The 19,600-nt window shown below is 55.2% G+C and overlaps 2 protein-coding genes across 3 annotated transcripts; one reads left to right on the top strand and one right to left on the bottom strand.

The window, feature by feature from the left end:
* Window positions 1–739: 739 nt before the first annotated feature.
* On the top strand, window positions 740–15,644 carry NAALADL1 (N-acetylated alpha-linked acidic dipeptidase like 1). The gene is made up of 18 exons (XM_033206997.1): window positions 740–960; window positions 1,047–1,219; window positions 1,310–1,431; window positions 1,811–1,933; window positions 5,463–5,746; window positions 5,848–5,952; window positions 6,593–6,678; window positions 6,818–6,937; window positions 11,780–11,865; window positions 11,950–12,013; window positions 12,117–12,184; window positions 12,441–12,532; window positions 12,614–12,704; window positions 13,642–13,723; window positions 13,806–13,979; window positions 14,053–14,140; window positions 14,251–14,343; window positions 14,704–15,644. The coding sequence occupies exons 1-18, from the start codon at window positions 761–763 to the stop codon at window positions 14,888–14,890; spliced, it is 2,238 nt and encodes a 745-aa protein (XP_033062888.1). The 5' UTR covers window positions 740–760; the 3' UTR covers window positions 14,891–15,644.
* Window positions 15,635–19,565, bottom strand: SAC3D1 (SAC3 domain containing 1). 2 transcript variants are annotated; one of them, XM_033207000.1, is made up of 3 exons: window positions 19,363–19,565; window positions 18,610–19,189; window positions 15,635–16,242 (listed from the first exon to the last, which is right to left on the bottom strand). In XM_033207000.1, the coding sequence occupies exons 1-3, from the start codon at window positions 19,456–19,458 to the stop codon at window positions 15,740–15,742; spliced, it is 1,179 nt and encodes a 392-aa protein (XP_033062891.1). In that variant the 5' UTR covers window positions 19,459–19,565; the 3' UTR covers window positions 15,635–15,739. The 2 variants fall into 2 exon arrangements, with proteins under 2 accessions (XP_033062891.1, XP_033062892.1); XM_033207001.1 differs by lacking the exon at window positions 19,363–19,565 and having other exon boundaries at window positions 16,165–16,242; window positions 18,548–19,202.
* Between the last annotated feature and the right edge of the window lie 35 nt (window positions 19,566–19,600).

A 19,600-nucleotide genomic window follows, 5' to 3' on the forward strand; every position in this document is an offset into this window, starting at 1 on the left:
CACTTTGGGAGGCCAAGGCCGGCGGATCACGAGGTCAGGAGATCGAGACTGTCCTGGCTAACACGGTGAAACCTCATCTCTACTAAAAATACAAAAAAAAATTAGCCAGGCGTGGTGGCGGGCGCCTGTAGTCCCAGCTACTCGGGAGGCTGAGGCAGGAGAATGGCGTGAACCCGGGAGGTGGAGCTTGCAGTGAGCCGAGGTTGCGCCCCTGCACTCCAGCCTGGGGGACAGAGCGAGACTCCGTCTCAAAAAAAAAGAAGAAAAGAGATGTTAGCTCAGCTCAACTCAGCCTGAAGCTGGGGCAGAATTAAATGGTCATTAATCAATCGCTTCATCAGTTACTTTGCCCAGGCCTGATCCCTAGGAGTCTGGTGTAAGTCAAACCAGGCCCGGGGAGGAGCCACAAACCTGAATTTCTATCCTCTTGGCTGTGGTCTCCCTATGGTGAACATAAGGCAAAATGATCATCCTTAGCCCCTTCTGTGTCACACGAGGATTAATGAAGGGATTCTGCAGCCTTACGATTCAGGATCTTTGGGCTCAGTGGGCTCAGATGTGTTCAGGAGTGTAAACAGGAACGTGACGGTGGGTTCCAGTTGTTCTGAGCAAGGTGGCTTTGTAGAGAAGGTGCCAAGGTGACTGGAGAGGGTCAAAGGGCAGTGCCACCCATGGGGTAATGGTTAACCAGGCCCGACACCCCCTCTATAGGGAAGAACCTATAGACCAGTCCCACCCCAGCTGGCCAAGAGTCCGCAGGATGCAGTGGACGAAGGTGTTGGGGCTGGGGCTGGGGGCTGCTGCCCTCTTGGGGCTGGGGATCATCCTGGGCCACTTTGCCATCCCCAAAAAAGCCAACTCACCGGCCCCCAGCATCTCAGCCCCCCAGGACCTGGACCTGGAGATCCTGGAGACCGTCATGGGGCAGCTGGATGCCCACAGGATCCGGGAGAACCTCAGGTGAGAGGCGGGGCCGTCTGCTCCTCCGTTTGCCAGAGGCCCCCTCCCTGATGCTGGCCTTGCCCCTCCCTCTGCCCACCCTGCAGAGAACTCTCCAGGGAGCCACACCTGGCCTCCAGCCCTCGGGATGAGGATCTGGTGCAGCTGCTGCTACAGCGCTGGAAGGACCCAGAGTCAGGCCTGGACTCGGCCGAGGCCTTCACGTACGAGGTGCTGCTGTCCTTCCCTAGCCAGGAGCAGCCCAATGTCGTGGACATTGGTGAGGTCCTGCCCAGCCTTGGGAATGCCCAGAGGGTTGGTGGGGGGGAGCTGCTGGGCCTAGCCATGACACTGCCACCCCCTCCAACAGTGGGCCCCACTGGGGACATCATCCACTCCTGCCACCGGACCGAGGAGAATGTGACCGGGGAGCAAGGCGGGCCAGATGTGATACAACCCTATGCCGCCTATGCTCCTTCTGGAACCCCACAGGTGGGCCCGGAGCCCCCCTACTGCCCTGGCCCAGCTCCCTTGGTTCCACCCAGGGTTCTCCCCACCCTGACCGAGGGAACGTGCCTCAACTGGGCACAGCGCCCCTCCCGAATTTACTCACCCGGACACTCCATCGCTGCTCCTTTCCTCCATCAGTCATTCAACAAACACTAGTGGCTCTGCTTAAGGCCAGGCCTGTTACAGGGCACCCAGACATAGAGGAAACCAGGGGTGACTGTCCTTGGGGAGCTTACAGGCTCTGGGTGAGGTGGAGGAACAGAATCTAAATTCTCCCTCCTGCCATCCAGTGTTCCCCCACCCCTTCCCCACCTGCCCTTTGCTGGGCCCAGCTCTAAGGATCACCCCCTCTTGGGACTAGGGCCTCCTCGTCTATGCCAACCACGGCACGGAAGACGACTTTAAGGAGCTACAGACTCAGGGCATCAAACTCGAAGGCACCATCGCCCTGACTCGCTATGGGGGTGTAGGGCGTGGGGACAAGGTGAGTGGCAGCCCCCCAGTGCAAGAGGCCTGGGTGAGGAAGGGGCCAGGCAGTGGACTGGAGGAAGTAAGGGGAAGGGGAAGGAGAAGGGGCAGTGTTGAGTGGGGAACCAAGCCCTTGGGTGGGGCAGGAAAGGTGAGGTGTTTTCAGGTTGTCCCACCAAGGGGCTGTGTGGCCTCGGATGCCTCCCTGACCCTCTCTGAGCTATAGGAAATAAAGGGGCTGAGTACAATTTTCAGGTTTGGTATTCCGGAAGTCTAAGTCCTCCTGTGAAGTAGTTCTGAATATTCAGCTTAAGTCCCTCCTGTTGGCCCTCTCCCTGTCCCTGCCATTTCTTTTCCATCAAAAATTCTGACTAGAGGTCGGGCGCAGTGGCTTACGCCTGTAATCCCATCTCCTGACCTGAGGTCAGGAGATCAAGACCAGCCTGGCCAACATGGCGAAACTCCATTTCTACTAAAAATGCAAAATTAGCCACACATGGTGGTGCATGCCTGCAATTCCAGCTACTGGGGAGGCTCAGGCAGATGAACTGCTTGAACCCGGGAGGCAGAGATGGTAGTGAGCTGAGATTGCACCACCACACTCTCCAGTCTGGGAGACAGCGAGACTCTGATAAAAAAAAAAAAAAAACGGCCGGGCGCGGTGGCTCAAGCCTGTAATTCCAGCACTTTGGGAGGCCGAGACGGCGGATCACAAGGTCAGGAGATCGAAACCATCCTGGCGAACACAGTGAACCCCGTCTCTACTAAAATACAAAAAAACTAGCCGGGCGAGGTGGCGGGCGCCTGTAGTCCCAGCTACTTGGGCGGCTGAGGCAGGAGAATGGCGGGGGCCCGGGAGGCGGAGCTTGCAGTGAGCTGAGATCCGGCCACTGCACTCCAGCCTGGGCGACAGAGCAAGACTCCGCCTCAAAAAAAAAAAAAACAAAAAACAAAGGCTGGACGTGGGCATGGTGGCTCACACTTGTAATCCTAGCATTTTGGGAGGCCAAGGCAGGTGGATTGCCTGAGCTCAGGAATTCGAGACCAGCCTGGGCAACATGGTGAAACCCCGTCTCTACTAAAATACAAAAAAAAAAAGGCCGGGCGCGGTGGCTCAAGCCTGTAATCCCAGCACTTTGGGAGGCCGAGACGGGCGGATCACGAGGTCAGGAGATCGAGACCATCCTGGCTAACACAGTGAAACCCCGTCTCTACTAAAAAATACAAAAAAAACTAGCTGGGCGAGGTGGCGGGCGTCTGTAGTCCCAGCTACTCGGGAGGCTGAGGCAGGAGAATGGCGTAAAAACCCAGGAGGCAGAGCTTGCAGTGAGCTGAGATCCGGCCACTGCACTCCAGTCCGGGCGACAGAGCGAGACTCCACCTCAAAAAAAAAAAAAAAAAAAAAAAAAATTAGCCAGGTATGGCAGCGTGCATGTGTAGTCCCAGCTGCTCAGGAGGCTGAGGCAGGAGAACTGCTTGAACTCCGGAGGTGGAGGTTGCAGTGAGCCAAGATTGCACCACCGCACTCCAGCCTGGGTGACAGAGCGAGACTCCATCTCTTAAAAAAAAAAAAAAAAAAAAAAAAATAATATAAAAAGAGTAGAATGAGAGAGGGGAAAGGAGAGTTGGTATTTAATGGGGACAAAGTTTCGGATTTGTCAGATGAAAAGAGTTCTAGAGATGAATGGTGGTGATGGTTGCACAATATGGATGTACTTCATGCCACTGAACTGCACACTCCACATGCTAAGTTTATGTTATGTGTATTTTACCACAATTTTTTTAAAAGTGGGTCAGGCGCAGTGGCTTACGCCTGTAATCCCAGCACTTTGGGAGGCCAACGCAGGCGGATTACCTGAGGTCAAGAGTTCGAGACCAGCCTGGCCAACATGGTGAAACTCCATCTCTACTAAAAATACAAAAATTAGCCGGTCATGGTGGTGGGTGCCTGTAATCCCAGCTACTCAGGAGGCTGAGGCAGGAGAATTGCTTAAACCCAGGAGGCGGAGGTTGCAGTGAGCCGAGACCGCACCATTGCACTCCAGCCTGGGGGATAAGAGCAAGACTTTGTCTCAAAAAAAAAAAAAAGTAGGCCGGGCGCGGTGGCTCAAGCCTGTAATCCCAGCACTTTGGGAGGCCGAGACGGGTGGATCACGAGGTCAGGAGATCGAGACCATCCTGGCTAACCCGGTGAAACCCCGTCTCTACTAAAAATACAAAAAAAAAACTAGCCGGGCGAGGTGGCGGGCGCCTGTAGTCCCAGCTACTCGGGAGGCTGAGGCAGGAGAATGGCGTGAACCCGGGAGGCGGAGCTTGCAGTGAGCTGAGATCCAGCCACTGCACTCTAGCCTGGGCGACAGAGCGAGACTCCGTCTCAAAAAAAAAAAAAAAAAGTGTCTATAATAAGAGCTGGGAAAAGAGAAAGAAAGAAGGAAGGTGGAAAGGAAGGAAGAAAAGAAAGGGCAAAAAGGAAAAGAAAAAGAAAGGAGAACAAGTAGTGTAGAAATACACCGATTATTAATTAACCATCACCACTACCCATTTCCAGAACCTTTTCATCATTTCGAACAGACGCTTTATTTAACAATAACTCCCCAGGTCCCTGCCCCAGCCCCTATTCTATTTTCTGTAACCTCAATTCTACTTTCTGTCTCTATGAATTTGCCTATTCTAGGGACCTCGCATAAGTGAAAGTATAAGATATTTGTCTTTTTGTGTCTGGCTTATTTCACTTAACATAACATCTTCAAGACTCATTGACGTATCAGAATTTTATTTCTTTTTAGGCTGAATAATATTCCATTATTTTTGTTTGTTTTTTGTTTTTTGGGGTTTTTTGAGACAGCATCTTGCTCTGTCACCCAGGCTGGAATGCAGTGGCATGATCTCAGCTCACTGCAACCTCTGCCTCCCGGGTTCAGGCGATTCTCGTGCCTCAGCCTCCCAAGTAGCTGGGACTACAGGTGTAGCCACACCTGGCTAATTTTTGTATTTTTAGTAGAGACAAGGTTTCACTATGTTGGCCAGGCTGGTCTTGACCTCAGGTGATCTGCCTGCTGGTCTTGATCTCAGGTGATCCGACCTCAGGTGACCTGCCTGCCTCGGCCTCCCAAAGTGTTGGGATTACAGGCGTGAGCCACCACACCCGGCCTTCACTGTATGTTACAGCCCACATTTGGTTTAGCCATTCATCTGTTGATAGACACTTGGGCTATTTCCTCCTCTTGGCCGTTGAGGATAGCGCTGCTGTGGACGCAAGTACACAACCGTGTTATTTATGTTATGTTATTTTATGAAGCTTCATGGTATTCCACCGTAGGATGTCCCTGTTATTCAGCCAGACTCCACTGATAGGCACTGGCTTGGCTGTGCCGAAATGACCTTTGCTGTTGCAAGAGGCACTGCCATAAATGACTTGTGCAAACATCATCTTGCCCATGGGAAGATTGGTCTATCCTGGCTTCCACAGTTGAGGAAGGAGGAAGAGGAACAGGACATATCCGGTCCAGTCCCTCCTTTACACACAGCCTCCTCTGCTGCTGCAGGCTGTGAATGCTGCCAAGCACGGGGTGGCCGGGGTGCTGGTGTACACAGACCCTGCCGACATCAACGATGGGCTGAGCTCACCCAGCGAAACCTTTCCCAACTCCTGGTACCTGCCCCCCTCAGGAGTGGAGCGAGGCTCCTACTACAAGTATTTTGGGGACCCTCTGACTCCCTACCTTCCAGCCATCCCCTCTTCCTTCCGCCTGGACCTTGCCAATGTCTCCGGGTTTCCCCCAATTCCTACACAGCCCATTGGCTTCCAGGATGCAAGAGACCTGCTCTGGTGAGTTTGTTCCCTGGGATGTCCTGCCCAGCCCCCAGTGGCCTCCAGACTTCAAGCCCCACACTCACATTTACCCTGAAGCGTCTCTTCCTCCTCCCCAGTAACCTCAACGGAACTTTGGCCCCAGACACCTGGCAGGGAGCACTGGGCTGCCACTACAGGCTGGGTCCCGGCTTCCGGCCTGATGGAAACTTCTCAGCAGACAGGTGAGATGCAGCCAGACCAGTTCTCCCTCAGTTGCCCTCTCCCCCAACTTGCCTCTCCCCTTCCCTCATGATTATGTTCCCTCTTTCCACTTCAAAACCTGACCTTTTTCCCTTTCTTCTCTCTCCCAGACCCTCTCCTGACCCCAAAATATCTGTCTTGTCTTTGGGGAAGCCCCTGGATTCCCCTGCCCCTCCCACCTCGACGTCTGCACCCCACGACTCCCTCTCTTGAAGATGCCAAGCTCCTTCCCAAATCAGGGCCACTGCCACTCCCGACATGCACCAGCCTCCCTCCCTGCAGCACCCCCTGGCCTCCAGGTGCCCTCTCCTCCCAGGCCCCTTCACCCAGCTGTTCCTGTCCTCGTGGTCTGTCTCGCTCAGGAGAGGGAGGCCCCATGAGCACCAGGTCCGCATCTGTCGCAGTCATTGCCCAGAACCTAGTCAGGGACTGAGCACCCAATAAGCATCTCCCCAGTGAGTGAGCAGGAGAGCCTGGCTCCAGCCTTGCTTCCTCTCTTGGTACTTCTGGGCCAACGACCTTGCCACGTCACTTTCTGGCTCTGGGCCTTGGTGTCTCCTGCATTGGGTTGGGGGCAGTGGGGAAGGCCAAGAGTCTCCTCACACCCTTCACCCTCCCCAGTCAGGTGAATGTGAGCGTCTACAACCGCCTGGAGCTGAGGAACTCTTCCAACGTCCTGGGCATCATCCGCGGGGCTGTGGAGCCTGGTGAGCCCTCCTCTTGCTGACTGTGTCCCAGGCCCCTGCTGTGCTCTGGGTGCCACTGCTACTGTGTCACCACCCAGCCCAGCTCCCCGTGCCCACCTCTCCCTCTCCTCTGGTTCTCTGCCCCTTTTCCTCTGCTCAGATCGCTATGTGCTATATGGGAACCACCGAGACAGCTGGGTGCACGGGGCTGTGGACCCCAGCAGTGGCACCGCCGTCCTCCTGGAGCTCTCCCGTGTCCTGGGGACCCTGCTGAAGAAGGGTGAGGCGGCCCCCTCCCCTGGACCAGGGACCCTCGCCCCCGGAGGTCCCCTTCCTGTTCCACCTCCTCTCCCTCACACTGCAGTGCTCCCTGTGCCATGCCTGAGAGCCCTGGGGGCAGAAATGCATGACACCAGCCTTGGCCTGCAGTAGCCCAGTGTGGTACAGAGAATAGACTGTGGGTTGATTCGTGTGCAGCTTCCAAGTGCCTCCGGTGTGCCTGGAAGGAGAGAGGCCCGATGCTGCTGTGAAGCAGGCAGCGCCCAGGCTCTGCCCTCTGGGAGCTTTAGTTCAGCTGGGTCAGGCACGGCAGCTGATTGTTAACTCTGATGTCTCTAATATCTCATGTGCCTTTGATGTGCCAGGCCAGGTTGGGACAAGTCTCTCAGTGGAGGCAGCACTTCAATGTCTCAGTGCTTCAGGGAAGAGGAGGAGGGCAAGGAGGTGGCAGCCGGAAAGGAGGTGGGCAGGGCTGGGTGAGGTGGCAGAGCAGGCAGGGCCAGGCCAGGCTGGGGAGTTTGGAGTTCAGTCCAAGGGTTGTGGGAAGCTGGTGAAGGCTGGGCGTGGTGACTTATGCCTGTAATCCCAGCACTTTGGAAGGCCGGGGCAGGTGGATCACCTGAGGTCAGGAGTTTGACACCAGCCTGGCCAACACAGTAAAACCCCATCTGGCCAGGCACAGTGGCTCACACCTGTAATCCCTGCACTCTGGGAGGCTGAGGCAGGCAGATCACGAGGTCAGGAGTTCAAGACCAGCCTGGCCAACATGGTGCAATCCCGTCTCTACTGAAAATACAAAAATTAGCAAGGCGTGGTGGTATGCGCCTGTAGTCCCAGCTACTTGGGAGGCTGAGGCAGGAGAAGCACTTGAACCTGGGAGGCGGAGGTTGCAGTGAGCTGAGATCATGCCACTGCACTCCAGCCTGGGGAATGGAGAAAGACTCCGTCTAAAAAAAAGAGGAGGTGGAGGAGGGCAAGCCACGTAGAGGGGCCAGGTAGGGGCTTGTCATTCAAGGGCTGGAGATGCTGTGGGGCTTGGACCAGGATGGAGGGCAGTGGGGCAGGGACAGGCTGCTGGGCCCGGGTCTGGCTCCAGGGGCAAGAGAGAGGACAAGTCAAGGGCTCTGGTCTCAGGGACTCGACGTTAGTGCCATTTATGAAAAACGGAACTGGGCGGATCTACGACAGATGGAGAAGGAAGACGTGGATCCGGGTCTTCCCGTATTGACTTGTTGTTTCAGTTTTAGTTATTTATTTTGATAGAGACGGGGTCTCACTATGTTGCCCAAGCTGGTCTTGAACTCCAGGACTCAAGTGATCCCCAGGCATTGAGTTCCCATGCCAGGCCCTCTTTCGTTCGTTTTAAAAATTCATGGTAAAATATACATAACAAAATTGACCAGTTTTACATTTGTAAGTATTTGATTCAGTGGCATTAAGTACATTTCTAAAGTTGTGCAACCATCACTGCCATCGGCTGGAGAACTTCTTCATCTTCCCTTACATATAACATCCCGGAGTGCTAAGCATGGCATTTGAACCGATACCCACTCAACTGTAATTGCACACAAACACGCCACTGCTGTCAAGCTCCATTCCCCTCCTTGCATGATATGATGTCACAGTTCAGAAATGAGACCTGAAGTCTGGCCACAGTGGTTCATACCTGTTATCCCAGCACTTTGGGAGGCCGAGGTGGGCGGATTGCTTGAGCCCAGGAGTTCAAGACCAACCTGGGCAACATAGTGAGACCTTGTCTCTATGAAAAAATAAACATAATAAAATAGCCAGGCGTGATGGTATGCGCCTGTGGTCCCAGCTACTTTGGAGGCTGTGTGGGAGGAACGCTTGAGCCTGGGAGATGGAGGCTGCAGTAAGCCATGATCACGCTATGCTACTGCATTCCAGCCTGCAACAGAACAAGACCCCCTGTAAGAAAGAAAGAAAAGAAAGAAAGAAAGAAAGAGAGAGAGAGAGAGAGAGAGAGAGAGAGAGAGAGAAAGAAAGAAAGAAAGAAAGAAAGAAAGAAAGAAAGAAAGAAAGAAAAGAAAGAAAGAAAGAAAGAAAGAAAAGAAAAAGAAAGAAAGAAAGAAAAAGGAAGGAAGGAAGGAAGGAAAGAAAAGAAAAGGAAAGAAAGAAAGAAAGACTTGAGAGATGACTTGGGGAGTTGGTAGCAAAATGGTCTGTGAAACCACAAGTGTGGTTGAGATCAGCTCAGAAGCCATGGGTGGAGGGAGTGGGCAAGCTTGTGGAGAGAGGCTGGGCTTTCAACTTTACCCTTATGGGTAGCGCAGAAATTCCTGTATTTTTTTGTTTGTCGAAGTGTTTTTTTTTTTTTTTTGAGACGGAGTCTCACTCTGTCGCCCAAACTGGAGTGCAGTGGCCGGATCTCAGCTCACTGCAAGCTCCTCCTTTCGGGTTCATGCCATTCTCCTGCCTCAGCCTCCCGAGTAGCTGGGACTACAGGCGCCCGCCACCTCGCCCGGCTAGTTTTTTGTATTTTTTAGTAGAGACGGGGTTTCACCAGGTTAGCCAGGATGGTCTCGATCTCCTGACCTTGTCATCCACCCGTCTCGGCCTCCCAAAGTGCTGGGATTACAGGCTTGAGCCACCGCGCCCGGCCCCTTGTCGAAGTGTTTTATGGTGATATAATTTCAGACTTACAGAGATGTAAAAATACTACAAAGAAGCCTCTTATACAGACACTCCTAATATTAATGTTTCACCACATTTGCTTTCTGTCTATCTATGTATAACATATGGGCCAGGCATGGTGACTTATGCCAATAATCCCAGTACATCGGGAGGCAGAGGCAGGAGGATTGCTTGAGCCCAAGAGTTTAAGACCAGCCTCGGGAACATAGTGAGACCCCCGTCTCTACAAAAAATAGGGGAAAAAAGCCTTAGCTATTTTTAACTATATATTTTTTTGTCTGAAGTATTATTATTATTATTATTTTGAGATGCAGTCTCGCTCTGTGACCCAGGCTGGAGTGCAGTGGTGCAATCCAGCTCACTGCAACCTCTGCCACCGTGTCCAACCAATTTTCGACAACTTTTAAATACTTCCAGCTGGGTGTGGTGTCTTATGCCTGTAATCCCAGCACTTTGGATGGCCGGGGCGGGTGAGATCACCTGAGATCAGGAGTTCGACACCAGCCTGGCCAACACAGTAAAACCCCATCTCTACTGAAAATACAAAAATTAGCCGGGCGTGGTGGTGCGCGCCTGTAATCCCAGCTACTCGGGAGGCTGAGGCAGGAGAATCCCTTGAACCTGGGGGGCAGAGAGTGCAGTGAGCTGATTGCACCACTGTACTCCAACCTGGTTGATGAGAGTGAGATTCTGCCTCAAAAAAAGAAAAGAAAAAAAGAAAAAAATTTTTGAGACAGGGTCTCACTCTGTTGCCCAGCCTGGAGTGGAGTAGTACAATCACAGCTCACTGCACCCTCAACCTCCTGGGCTCAAGCGATCCTCCTGCCTCAGCCTCCTGATTAGCTGGGACTACATGTGTGTGCCACCAAGCTCTGATAATTTTTTACTTTTTGTAGAGACAAGGTCTTGCTGTGTTACTCAGGCTGGTCTCGAACTCTTGGGCTTAAGTGATCCTCGTCACCTCAGCCTCCCAAAAGTGTTGGGACGTGATAATGACCTTGATAGCAAAATAATTTTTTGGCCCAAGCTCCAATCCAGGATCACACTAGTGATCTGGTCACTAGTTTCCTTTAATCTATAATAATTGTTTAGCTGTTCTTTGTGTTTCATGATTCTGCGATTATTATCCTATTATTTTGTCAAATAACCCTCAATTTGGGTTTGTCTCATTCGATTTAGATTATATATTTTTGGCAGAAAAAAGCGTAAAAATGTGTAATTGCAAGCATGTGATCACATCACACTGAAAAATTCATTTGCTGGTTGCGGTGGCTCATACCTGTAATCCCAGCACTTTGGGAGGCGAAGTGGGTGGATCGCTTGAGCTCAGGAGTTCAAGACTAGCCTGGGCAACATGGAGAAACCCCATCTCTACCAAAAATACAGTAATCAGCCAGGTGCAGTGGTGTGTGCCTGTGGTCCCAGCTACTTGGGAGGTTGAGGTGAGAGGATCGCTAGACCCCAGGAAGTTGAGGCTGCAGTGAGCCAAGATCGCACCACTGCACTCCAACCTGGGCCACAGAGTGACACTAGGTCACCCAGGCTGGATGCCGTGGCACAGTCTCAGCTCACTGCAACCTCTACCTCCTAGGCTCAAGCAATTCTTCTGCCTGAACCCGGGAGGCGGAGCATCGTGCAGCCTGGCTTCCACCTCCAGTCCCTATACCCACAGTGTGGAGCCAAATATCTGGATTTGAAACTGGCCCTGCTGCCTACCAGCCTTGGGACCCTGGAAAGTCATTTAGCTTCTCTGTTTGTTCAACTGTGAATGGAAATAATAATAGTATCTCCCTCAAGGCATTGTTGTAGCGATCGGTTCAATGTGGAAAATGCCCTAACAGGAAATGTTCATGTGTTATTACCAAGTGAAGATGGCTATGGAGTTTGGCCTGGAGGCGGGGGTTGAGGGTGGCAGGTCAGAAGTCTTCCCAGATCATGCCCACAGAGAGAGGGGCAGTGGGCATTCTGGTAGAAGGGACCACCCGACCTTTCAGGGGGCTTGGAGTTGTGTTCAGTGTTTGGTGCGGGAGCCTCCTGGAAGACCTGGCTGCAGAGTGCCAGGACCTCCTGTCACCAGCTGCCCCGCCTTTTCCAGCTCTCCCCTCCTCCTCACATCCGCGGCCTTTCTCCTAAGGCACCCTAGGATCAGGAGGATCCTGTCCTCCAACCCTCTGTCCTCCATTACCAGGCACCTGGCGTCCTCGCAGATCAATCGTGTTTGCGAGCTGGGGGGCTGAGGAGTTCGGGCTCATCGGCTCCACGGAATTCACAGAAGTGAGTGGCCCTACAGGGTAGGGGATCGAAAGGGGTTCCCGAGGCAGAACGGCGCGGGGCTGACGTCGCCCCTCGCACCCGCAGGAGTTTTTCAACAAGCTGCAGGAGCGCACTGTGGCCTACATCAATGTGGACATCGCGGTGTTTGGTATGGAGGTGGCGGGGAGGGAAAAGGGAGGGGACGGCCTGACGACGGGGTGGGTAAAAGAAGGGGCTGGGGCCCAAATACTCTTTCTCCCCTCCTCCCACAGCCAACGCTACCCTTAGGGTGCAGGGGACACCCCCTGTCCAGAGTGTCGTCTTCTCTGCAACCAAAGAGGTGGAAGGGGGCGGGCCGGGCGGGGCTGAACTAGCGGGGTGGGGCAGTGCGGTGGGCTGGCCGTGTGCGGCGGGCGGGGCCGCACGGGTGGGCGGGACTGAGGAGTGGTACTCTGCAGATCTGCTGGGGCGGACTGAGGCTGGGGCGAGCTTTTTAAGGACTGGACTGTGGGTAGGCAGGAGACCGGTGGAGGACCCGCCCTGTTGTTGGGGCTGGGGAGGGCCCCGCACCGAGACTAAATTCTCCTTCCGGCCAGATCCGCTCACCAGGCCCTGGCGACCTGAGCATCTACGACAACTGGATCCGGTACTTCAATCGCAGCAGCCCAGTGTACGGCCTGGTCCCCAGGTGAGCCCAGGGACAGAAGGGGGCCCGGAGCGAGACGGTCCGGCCCAGCGCTCTTTATCCCGGACCCCTTCCTTCCCGCAGCTTGGGTTCTCTGGGTGCTGGCAGCGACTATGCACCCTTCATTCACTTCCTGGGCATCTCCTCCATGGACATCGCCTACACCTATGACCGGGTGAGCAGGCAGGCGCCCCTCCGTCCCTGCCTCGGTACCTTGCTGCATGCGCCTCCTCCTCTCTTTGGAGCTGTTCTCGCACAGACTGAACCCTGCTCCTTTACTCACTGCTACCTCTGCCAAGTTTCTTAAAAATACACACACATACACACACACACACACGCGCGCGCGCGCGCGCGCGCGCGTTTTATATAGACGGTGTCTTGCTTTGTTGCCAGGCTGGTCTTGAACTCCTAAGCTCAAACCATCCTCCCGCTTCAGCCTCCTAAAGTGCTGGGATTACAGGTGTGAGCCTTGGTGCCAGGCCTCTGCCAAGTTTAACCTTTTCAAGCACCTCTTTATGCTCATCTATGTTATTTTATCAAATGTAAGATACTACTGATTATAAGATGTGATTCAAGAAGGGAAGAAAACCCACCGCTTCCAACCAGTTGTAAGATGACATTGCCTGTAAGAAGCATTGTTTCCAAAGATCTTAAAATGTAGCAGGGGAAAAGGTTAATCTCAGCATTGATTAACTCAGACCATTGGTGTGAGCACTGGCATGAAGGTAAAACAAGACAAGGGGTGCAGAGTGCCCAGCTGGCACCTCCCTGTTTGATGCTCCAGAAAGTACGTTCTCCACCTCACAGCCACAGAGATTCTCCGTAGCAGAGCTGGGATTTGAATCTCTCTGACTCCAAAGCCCCAGGTTCTTCTCCTTCCTGTGAAACTGGAAACTGGCACCAGACCCAGCTCTTCCACTAATTAGCTGTGTGATGTCAGCAGGTTAACCTCTCTGAGCCTCCGTTTCCTCTTCTGTGGGAGTTCTAGAACCCACCTCACAGACATGGCCGAGATTCAATGGAGATAATGCCCACATTTTGTAGCTCACTGGAGGTACACCTTCTCCCCCTTCCCATCCCAAGCCTGTCACCTCTGGGCTTTGTTCCCCCAGAGCAAGACTTCAGCCAGGATCTACCCCACCTACCACACAGCCTTTGACACCTTTGACTATGTGGACAAGTTTTTGGACCCAGGTGAGGAGGGAGACAAAGGGCATCCTGAGACCAGGACAGGAGAGGCTGAAGACTGAGCCCTGGCCTTGTGACCTTGCCGCAGGCTTCAGCAGCCATCAGGCTGTGGCCCGGACAGCAGGGAGTATTATTCTCCGGCTCAGTGACAGCTTCTTCCTGCCCCTCAAAGTCAGTGACTACAGTGAGACACTCCGCAGCTTCCTGCAGGCAGCCCAGCAAGACCTCGGGGCCCTGCTGGAGCAGCACAGCATCAGCCTGGGTAAGCACAGCCTGACCCTGAGGCATGGGGAGCCCTGCACCCCCAGGACTAAGCCACTGCTTGTTCCTCACAGGGCCTCTGGTGACTGCTGTGGAGAAATTTGAGGCAGAAGCTGCAGCCTTGGGCCAACGCATATCAACGCTGCAGAAGAGCAGCCCTGAGTGAGCAAGGGCAGCGGGCAGGGGTTGGGAGAGCAGCATCCAGGGCAGGATACCAGGCTGGTAGCTGGGCCGCTGGCTCCAGGGTGACCGGCAGGTCCTGCCTCCACCAGTCCCCTGCAGGTCCGGATGCTCAATGACCAGTTGATGCTCTTGGAACGGAGCTTTCTGAACCCTCGAGCCTTCCCAGAGGAACGCTACTACAGGTGAGTCTGTCCCAGAGTCCTGGGAGGTGCCGCCAGGTGGGGCCGGGCAATGGCCCCCGACCTGAGATGAGGTGGTCGGCTTCTCTGCCCTTTAGAGCGCAACCCGGCCCCTGAAGAAGGTGGGAATGTGAGGCTCAGGGAGGGGAGGAAAGTTGCTTCAGGGTCCCTCTGGGAGCCAGGACTGGAACCCACATTTCCTCCCCCAACCGCCACTGCTGTAAGAGGCCCCTGGCCTTCAGAGACAGGTGGAGAGGGGTGCTCTTCTGCCTAGCTGCGTACAGGAGCTAAGCCGGTTCTAGGTCCAGGCTTCTCTCTCCTGGCCCCTGACTGACCCTGATCCTGTCCTATTTCTCCTGTCAGCCATGTGCTCTGGGCAACTCGCACAGGCTCCGTAGCCACATTCCCCGGCCTATCCAATGCCTGCTCCAGGGCCAGGGACACAGCCTCTGGATCTGAAGCTTGGGCTGAGGTGCAGAGACAGCTCAGCATTGTGGTGACAGCCCTAGAGGGTGCGGCAGCCACCCTGAGGCCTGTGGCGGACCTCTGACCCCAGCCCTCTTCCTTCTGCCTGTGGCCGACCTCTGACCCCAGCCCTCTTCCTTCTGCCTGTGGCGGACCTCTGACCCCAGCCCTCTTCCTTCTGCCTGTGGCTGACCTCTGACCCCAGCCCTCTTTCTTCTGCCTGTGGCTGACCTCTGACCCCAGCCCTCTTCCTTCTGCCTGTGGCTGACCTCTGACCCCAGCCCTCTTTCTTCTGCCTGTGGCTGACCTCTGACCCCAGCCCTCTTCCTTCTGCCTGTGGCTGACCTCTGACCCCAGCCCTCTTCCTTCTGCCTGTGGCTGACCTCTGACCCCAGCCCTCTTTCTTCAGCCCTCCCTTTACCCCAACCCTCTCCTGCCTGCTTTCCTGAGATGTCCTGGTCTTCCCTGGTGCCAGGAGAGGGCACTACCACAGGACCCTCTCAAGCTTCTCAGGCAATAGCTTGAGGTCCGTGAGGGAAGTGGCACTCCCTAATGCAACTCACCCTCATCCTGGTGCTTAGGTGGCAGAGGGTGGGCAGCAGGGGACAGGGATGGGATGGCAAAACCACCAACTGCTCTTAGTGGTGGGTAGGTGAAGATGGGATGCATAATGCCAACCTCAGATGCCAACTCAGATCATTAAGGCCAAGGACCAGTGGAGAAAGTGAGGCATGGGGTGCCTTAGGCCCTGCCTGGTCTGCGTTCCTCTCCCTACATGCTGTGTATCCTAACTCCCTACAACAGCCCCTCAAATAAACACATCTAGTGACTGGTACCAACAAAACAAGTTCCTTTTATTATCTGGGAACCACAGAAAAAGAAACCTAAGTGCTCTGGCCCAGTCCGGGGGCTCTGGGAGGCTCACGCTCCCTCCTCAGGCTGGGGACCCAGGTCTGTCCGCACCCTCATCTTCCTCCTCTGCCATGACCACCTCCTCCAGGGTACGTCCTCGAAGTTTGCTCTCCACTAACACCTTGCACGCACCGGCAGGCGGTAGCCCTTCCTCCACATAGCGACCCCGCAGGAACACAACTCTCTCCTCTCCGTCCAAGGGCAGCCCATGGGCCTGGCACAGGTCCCGTGCTTCCCTGAGTCCATCCAGGGCCAGGAGGTTGACCATGAAACCCAGAGGCAAGGTCTGGCCCTTGGGGGTGCTAAAGGCACGAGCGAGGCGGGCCAGGGCTTCCCGGCGGGCATGGCCCACATGGCACTGCACAGCGCAACTTGCCAGGTAGGGCAGGGTCTGGAGCAGGCGGAACAGGCGGGCAGCATTGCCCTCTCGGAAGGCAGCATCTACCGCTAAGGCCTTGCGGAGGGGCGGGCAGGTGCGTAGGGCAGCAGGCAGCTGTAGAACCTCGCGCAGGGCTTCCACCGAGCCTGTGAGAGTGGGAAGCCAGAATGAGGACGCCTGGTCCTTACAGGATCAGGCCCATCTCCCCTCCCAACAACTTGTCCTTCCTCTCTTCTCGACCACGCCCCTTCTCTACGCCTAGCCCAACTTCCCTTTCCCCTCTAAGGGCCAGCCTTTGGCTCCTTCCCTGACCCATATTTGAAAGAGTTGCCTCAGGCTCTTGACTTCCTGCAGTCCAGATCCTTACAGCACTGAAGTGGGCAGGGTTTACGGATTTGGGAAGCAGGCCCAGATAATTTAATGATTCGCCTGAGAGTGTCCTAGGGTGGGTATGCAGTTGAGCCTGACCCCAGTCCAAGTTTTCTGACTTGGATTTCCCACTATCCTGGCTTCCCTGCACCCACGGTTTTGGGAGCCAACTCTGCCCCACCTTCCCCTGAACACCTGGGAAGGCCCCTTCCTTCAGGAGACTCTGCCCCTGCTTCCCTTCCAGAAGAGTCTCAGACACTGGAACCTTGGGCCTCATTTGTAAACTGGGGCTTCTGACCAATTAGTAGGTTGTGAAGTCAACAGCATTTTGTTAAAATTGTATAGGACAGGGCCTTTTTTTTTTTTTTTTTTGAGACAGATTTGCTTTGTCACCCAGGCTGAAGTATAGTGGCTCTCGGCTCACTGTAACCGCCACCACCTCCCAGGTTCAAGCGATTCTCCTGCATCAGCCTCCTGAGTAGCTGGGATTACAGGCATGCGCCACCACACCCTGCTAATTTCTGCATTTTCAGTAGAGAGGGCCCAGCCAGAACAGAGCTTATTTGGGCACAGTGGCTCATGCCTGTAATCCCAGGCCAAGGCGGTAGGATCACTTTAGCCCAGGAGTTTGAGACCAGCTTGGTCAACATGGCAGGACTCCAATCCCTATATAAATTTTAAAAAATTAAAAGAAAATCATGGTCATACCTCTGCTACTGTTAACCAGTGCTGTGTCAACAGGCAAGTCACCTCACCACCCAGGGCTTCGATTTCTTCCCCCACTAGAGCAGGGATAATTACTATGCCTTCTTCGCAAGAGCAGTGTGGACAAAAATAAACAATTAACTGGGCATGATGGCGGGCACCCAGCTACTTGGAAGGGTGGGGCAGGAGGATCACTTGGGCCCAGGAATTCAAGTGGCAACATGTGAGACCCCATCTCTACAAAAAAAATTTGTTTTAAGTTAGCCAGGTGTGACTGCACACATCTGTGGTCCCAGCTACTCAGAAGGCTGAGGCAGGAGGATCCCTTGAGCCCAGGAGGTTGAGGCTGCAGTGAACTATGATCAAGCCACTGTACTCCAGCCTGGGCAACAGAGTAAGACCCTGTCTCAAAAAACACATTCTACAAATAAGAAAACAGGACAGGTGTGGTGGCCTTGGGGCAGAAGGGATTACAGTGCCTGTAATCCCAGCACTTTGGGAGGCAGAGGCAAGCGGATCATTGGAGGTCAGGAGTTCGAGACCAGCATGGCCAACGTGGTGTTGGCCTGTCTCTACTAAAAATCCAAAAATTAGCCAGGCGTGGTGGCATACACCTGTAGTCCCAGCTCTTCAGGAGGCTGATGCAGGTGAATAGTCTGAACCTGGGAGGCAGAGGTTGCAGTGACCCAAGATCATGCCACTGCACTCCAGCCTGGGCGACAGAGCTAGACTCTGTCTCAAAAACAAACAAAGTAACAAATAATAGAGTTTATTAGAATGCATCACCCATAGAAAGTATCTCTAATGCCTTAAACTTCTGTCTCGGGTATATTCGTGGGCATATGTGTTATTGTTTGCTTTGTAACCCTGACTGGGCGGGGAAGTTAAAAAAAAGTTTGAAAATCGGCCGGGCACGGTGGCTCACACCTGTAATCCCAGCACTTTGTGAGGCCAAGGTGGGCGGATCACGAGGTCAGAAGTTCGAGACCAGCCTGACCAACATGGTGAAACTCCCCTCTCTACTAAATACAAAAATTAGCCAGGTGTGGTGGCACGCCTCTGATCCCAGCTACTCAGGAGGCTGAGGCAGGAGAATCCCTTGAACCAGGGAGGTGGAGGCTGCAGTGAGCCGAGATCGAGCCACTGCACTCCAGCCTAGGCGACAGAGCTAGACTCAAAAAAAAAAAAAAAAAAAAAGTTTTAAAATCACTGTTTAGGCCAACTCTTCCGTTCCACCCTTGCCCCTCCACTTTTATTCCTGAGACAACTAAGACCCCGAGATGGGCCCGAGGTCCCATGTCGGGGATTGGTGGATCTTGTGCTGTCCTGGGAGGGGCCTAATGGTGAGATGTTAAAGCTAATCTTTCTTTTCCCTACCTCCGCTGTCATGGTGGGCTCCTGTCCCCACGCTCTGCCCAGCCGCCAGGACCCCGACTCACCCAGGTTATAGAGCAGAAAGAGGCCCTGGAAGGCGGGCTGGCGGGGGTGTGGTCCTGCGCCCCGCGCGTAGCAGCGCCGCAGCGAGCCGAAGCCCTGTTGCACCTGGGCCTGCAGCAGCACCGGGTCCGCAGGTCCCCGCGCCGCGTCGGGCCCGAGCCGCGCCACCACGGCCAGCAGCGTGGCCAGCGCCGCCTCCAGCACCACCGCTGCCTCGGCGTCGCCCGCGCCCTGCAGGGCCAGGTCCAGGCGCACAGCTCGCAAGCGGTCTGCCACGAAGCTGGCCACCTCGGCACGGGCAGCCTCGGCACTTTCCGCCACCTCACCGGCCAGGTAGCGCACGGTGGCCAGCAGCACGGAGGGCGGACGCAACTGGCTGGGTGGGGGCCGGGGCTTGCCGGCGGCGGGTCGGCTGTACTCCTTCACCGCGCGCTGCGGATCGGCGCGGGGCGGGTCCTGGCGGCACCCCGGCACCACCTCCAAGCGGTGCAGGCGGCGCTCCCTTTCGCGCTGGGCGCGCTCGGCGGCCGGGCACATGTCCGGGCAGGTGCCCACGGGCAGCTCGCAGCCGAGCATGAGGGGCTGCGGGGAGACGGTGGGCACTCAGCATCACGGGGACGGCGGTGCTGCGGCAAGGCAAGCTAGGCCGGCTGGGGGTGGGGAGCGGCGGGGCGGGGCTGAACCTGGCTGGGCCCGCCTGCCCGCCATGATCCCCGGCCGCCGGGCCGCCCATCGGGCCACCTCTCTCCTCTCACCCGGTCCTGTGGAGTTGGCCTCCCGAGATGCACTGCGTTGTAGTCCAGCGACGCCTCTGCGGCTCCGCGCGCTCTGGGGCGGCTAACGGCCCCCATCGAGCGCCAGGTTATTTTGCGCGCTCCCCTTAAGTGTTTTTAACGTGTAGCCTGGGCCGCTCCCATGATACACCGGTGTAGTCCCTGCCGCCACCAACCGCTGTGTGGTGAGGCGGGGCGGGGGCGGGGCGGGACTGAGGCC

This window comes from Trachypithecus francoisi, unplaced genomic scaffold (genome assembly GCF_009764315.1).
Source record: "Trachypithecus francoisi isolate TF-2019V2 unplaced genomic scaffold, Tfra_2.0 Lachesis_group8, whole genome shotgun sequence".
Taxonomy (NCBI): Eukaryota; Metazoa; Chordata; class Mammalia; order Primates; family Cercopithecidae; genus Trachypithecus; species Trachypithecus francoisi.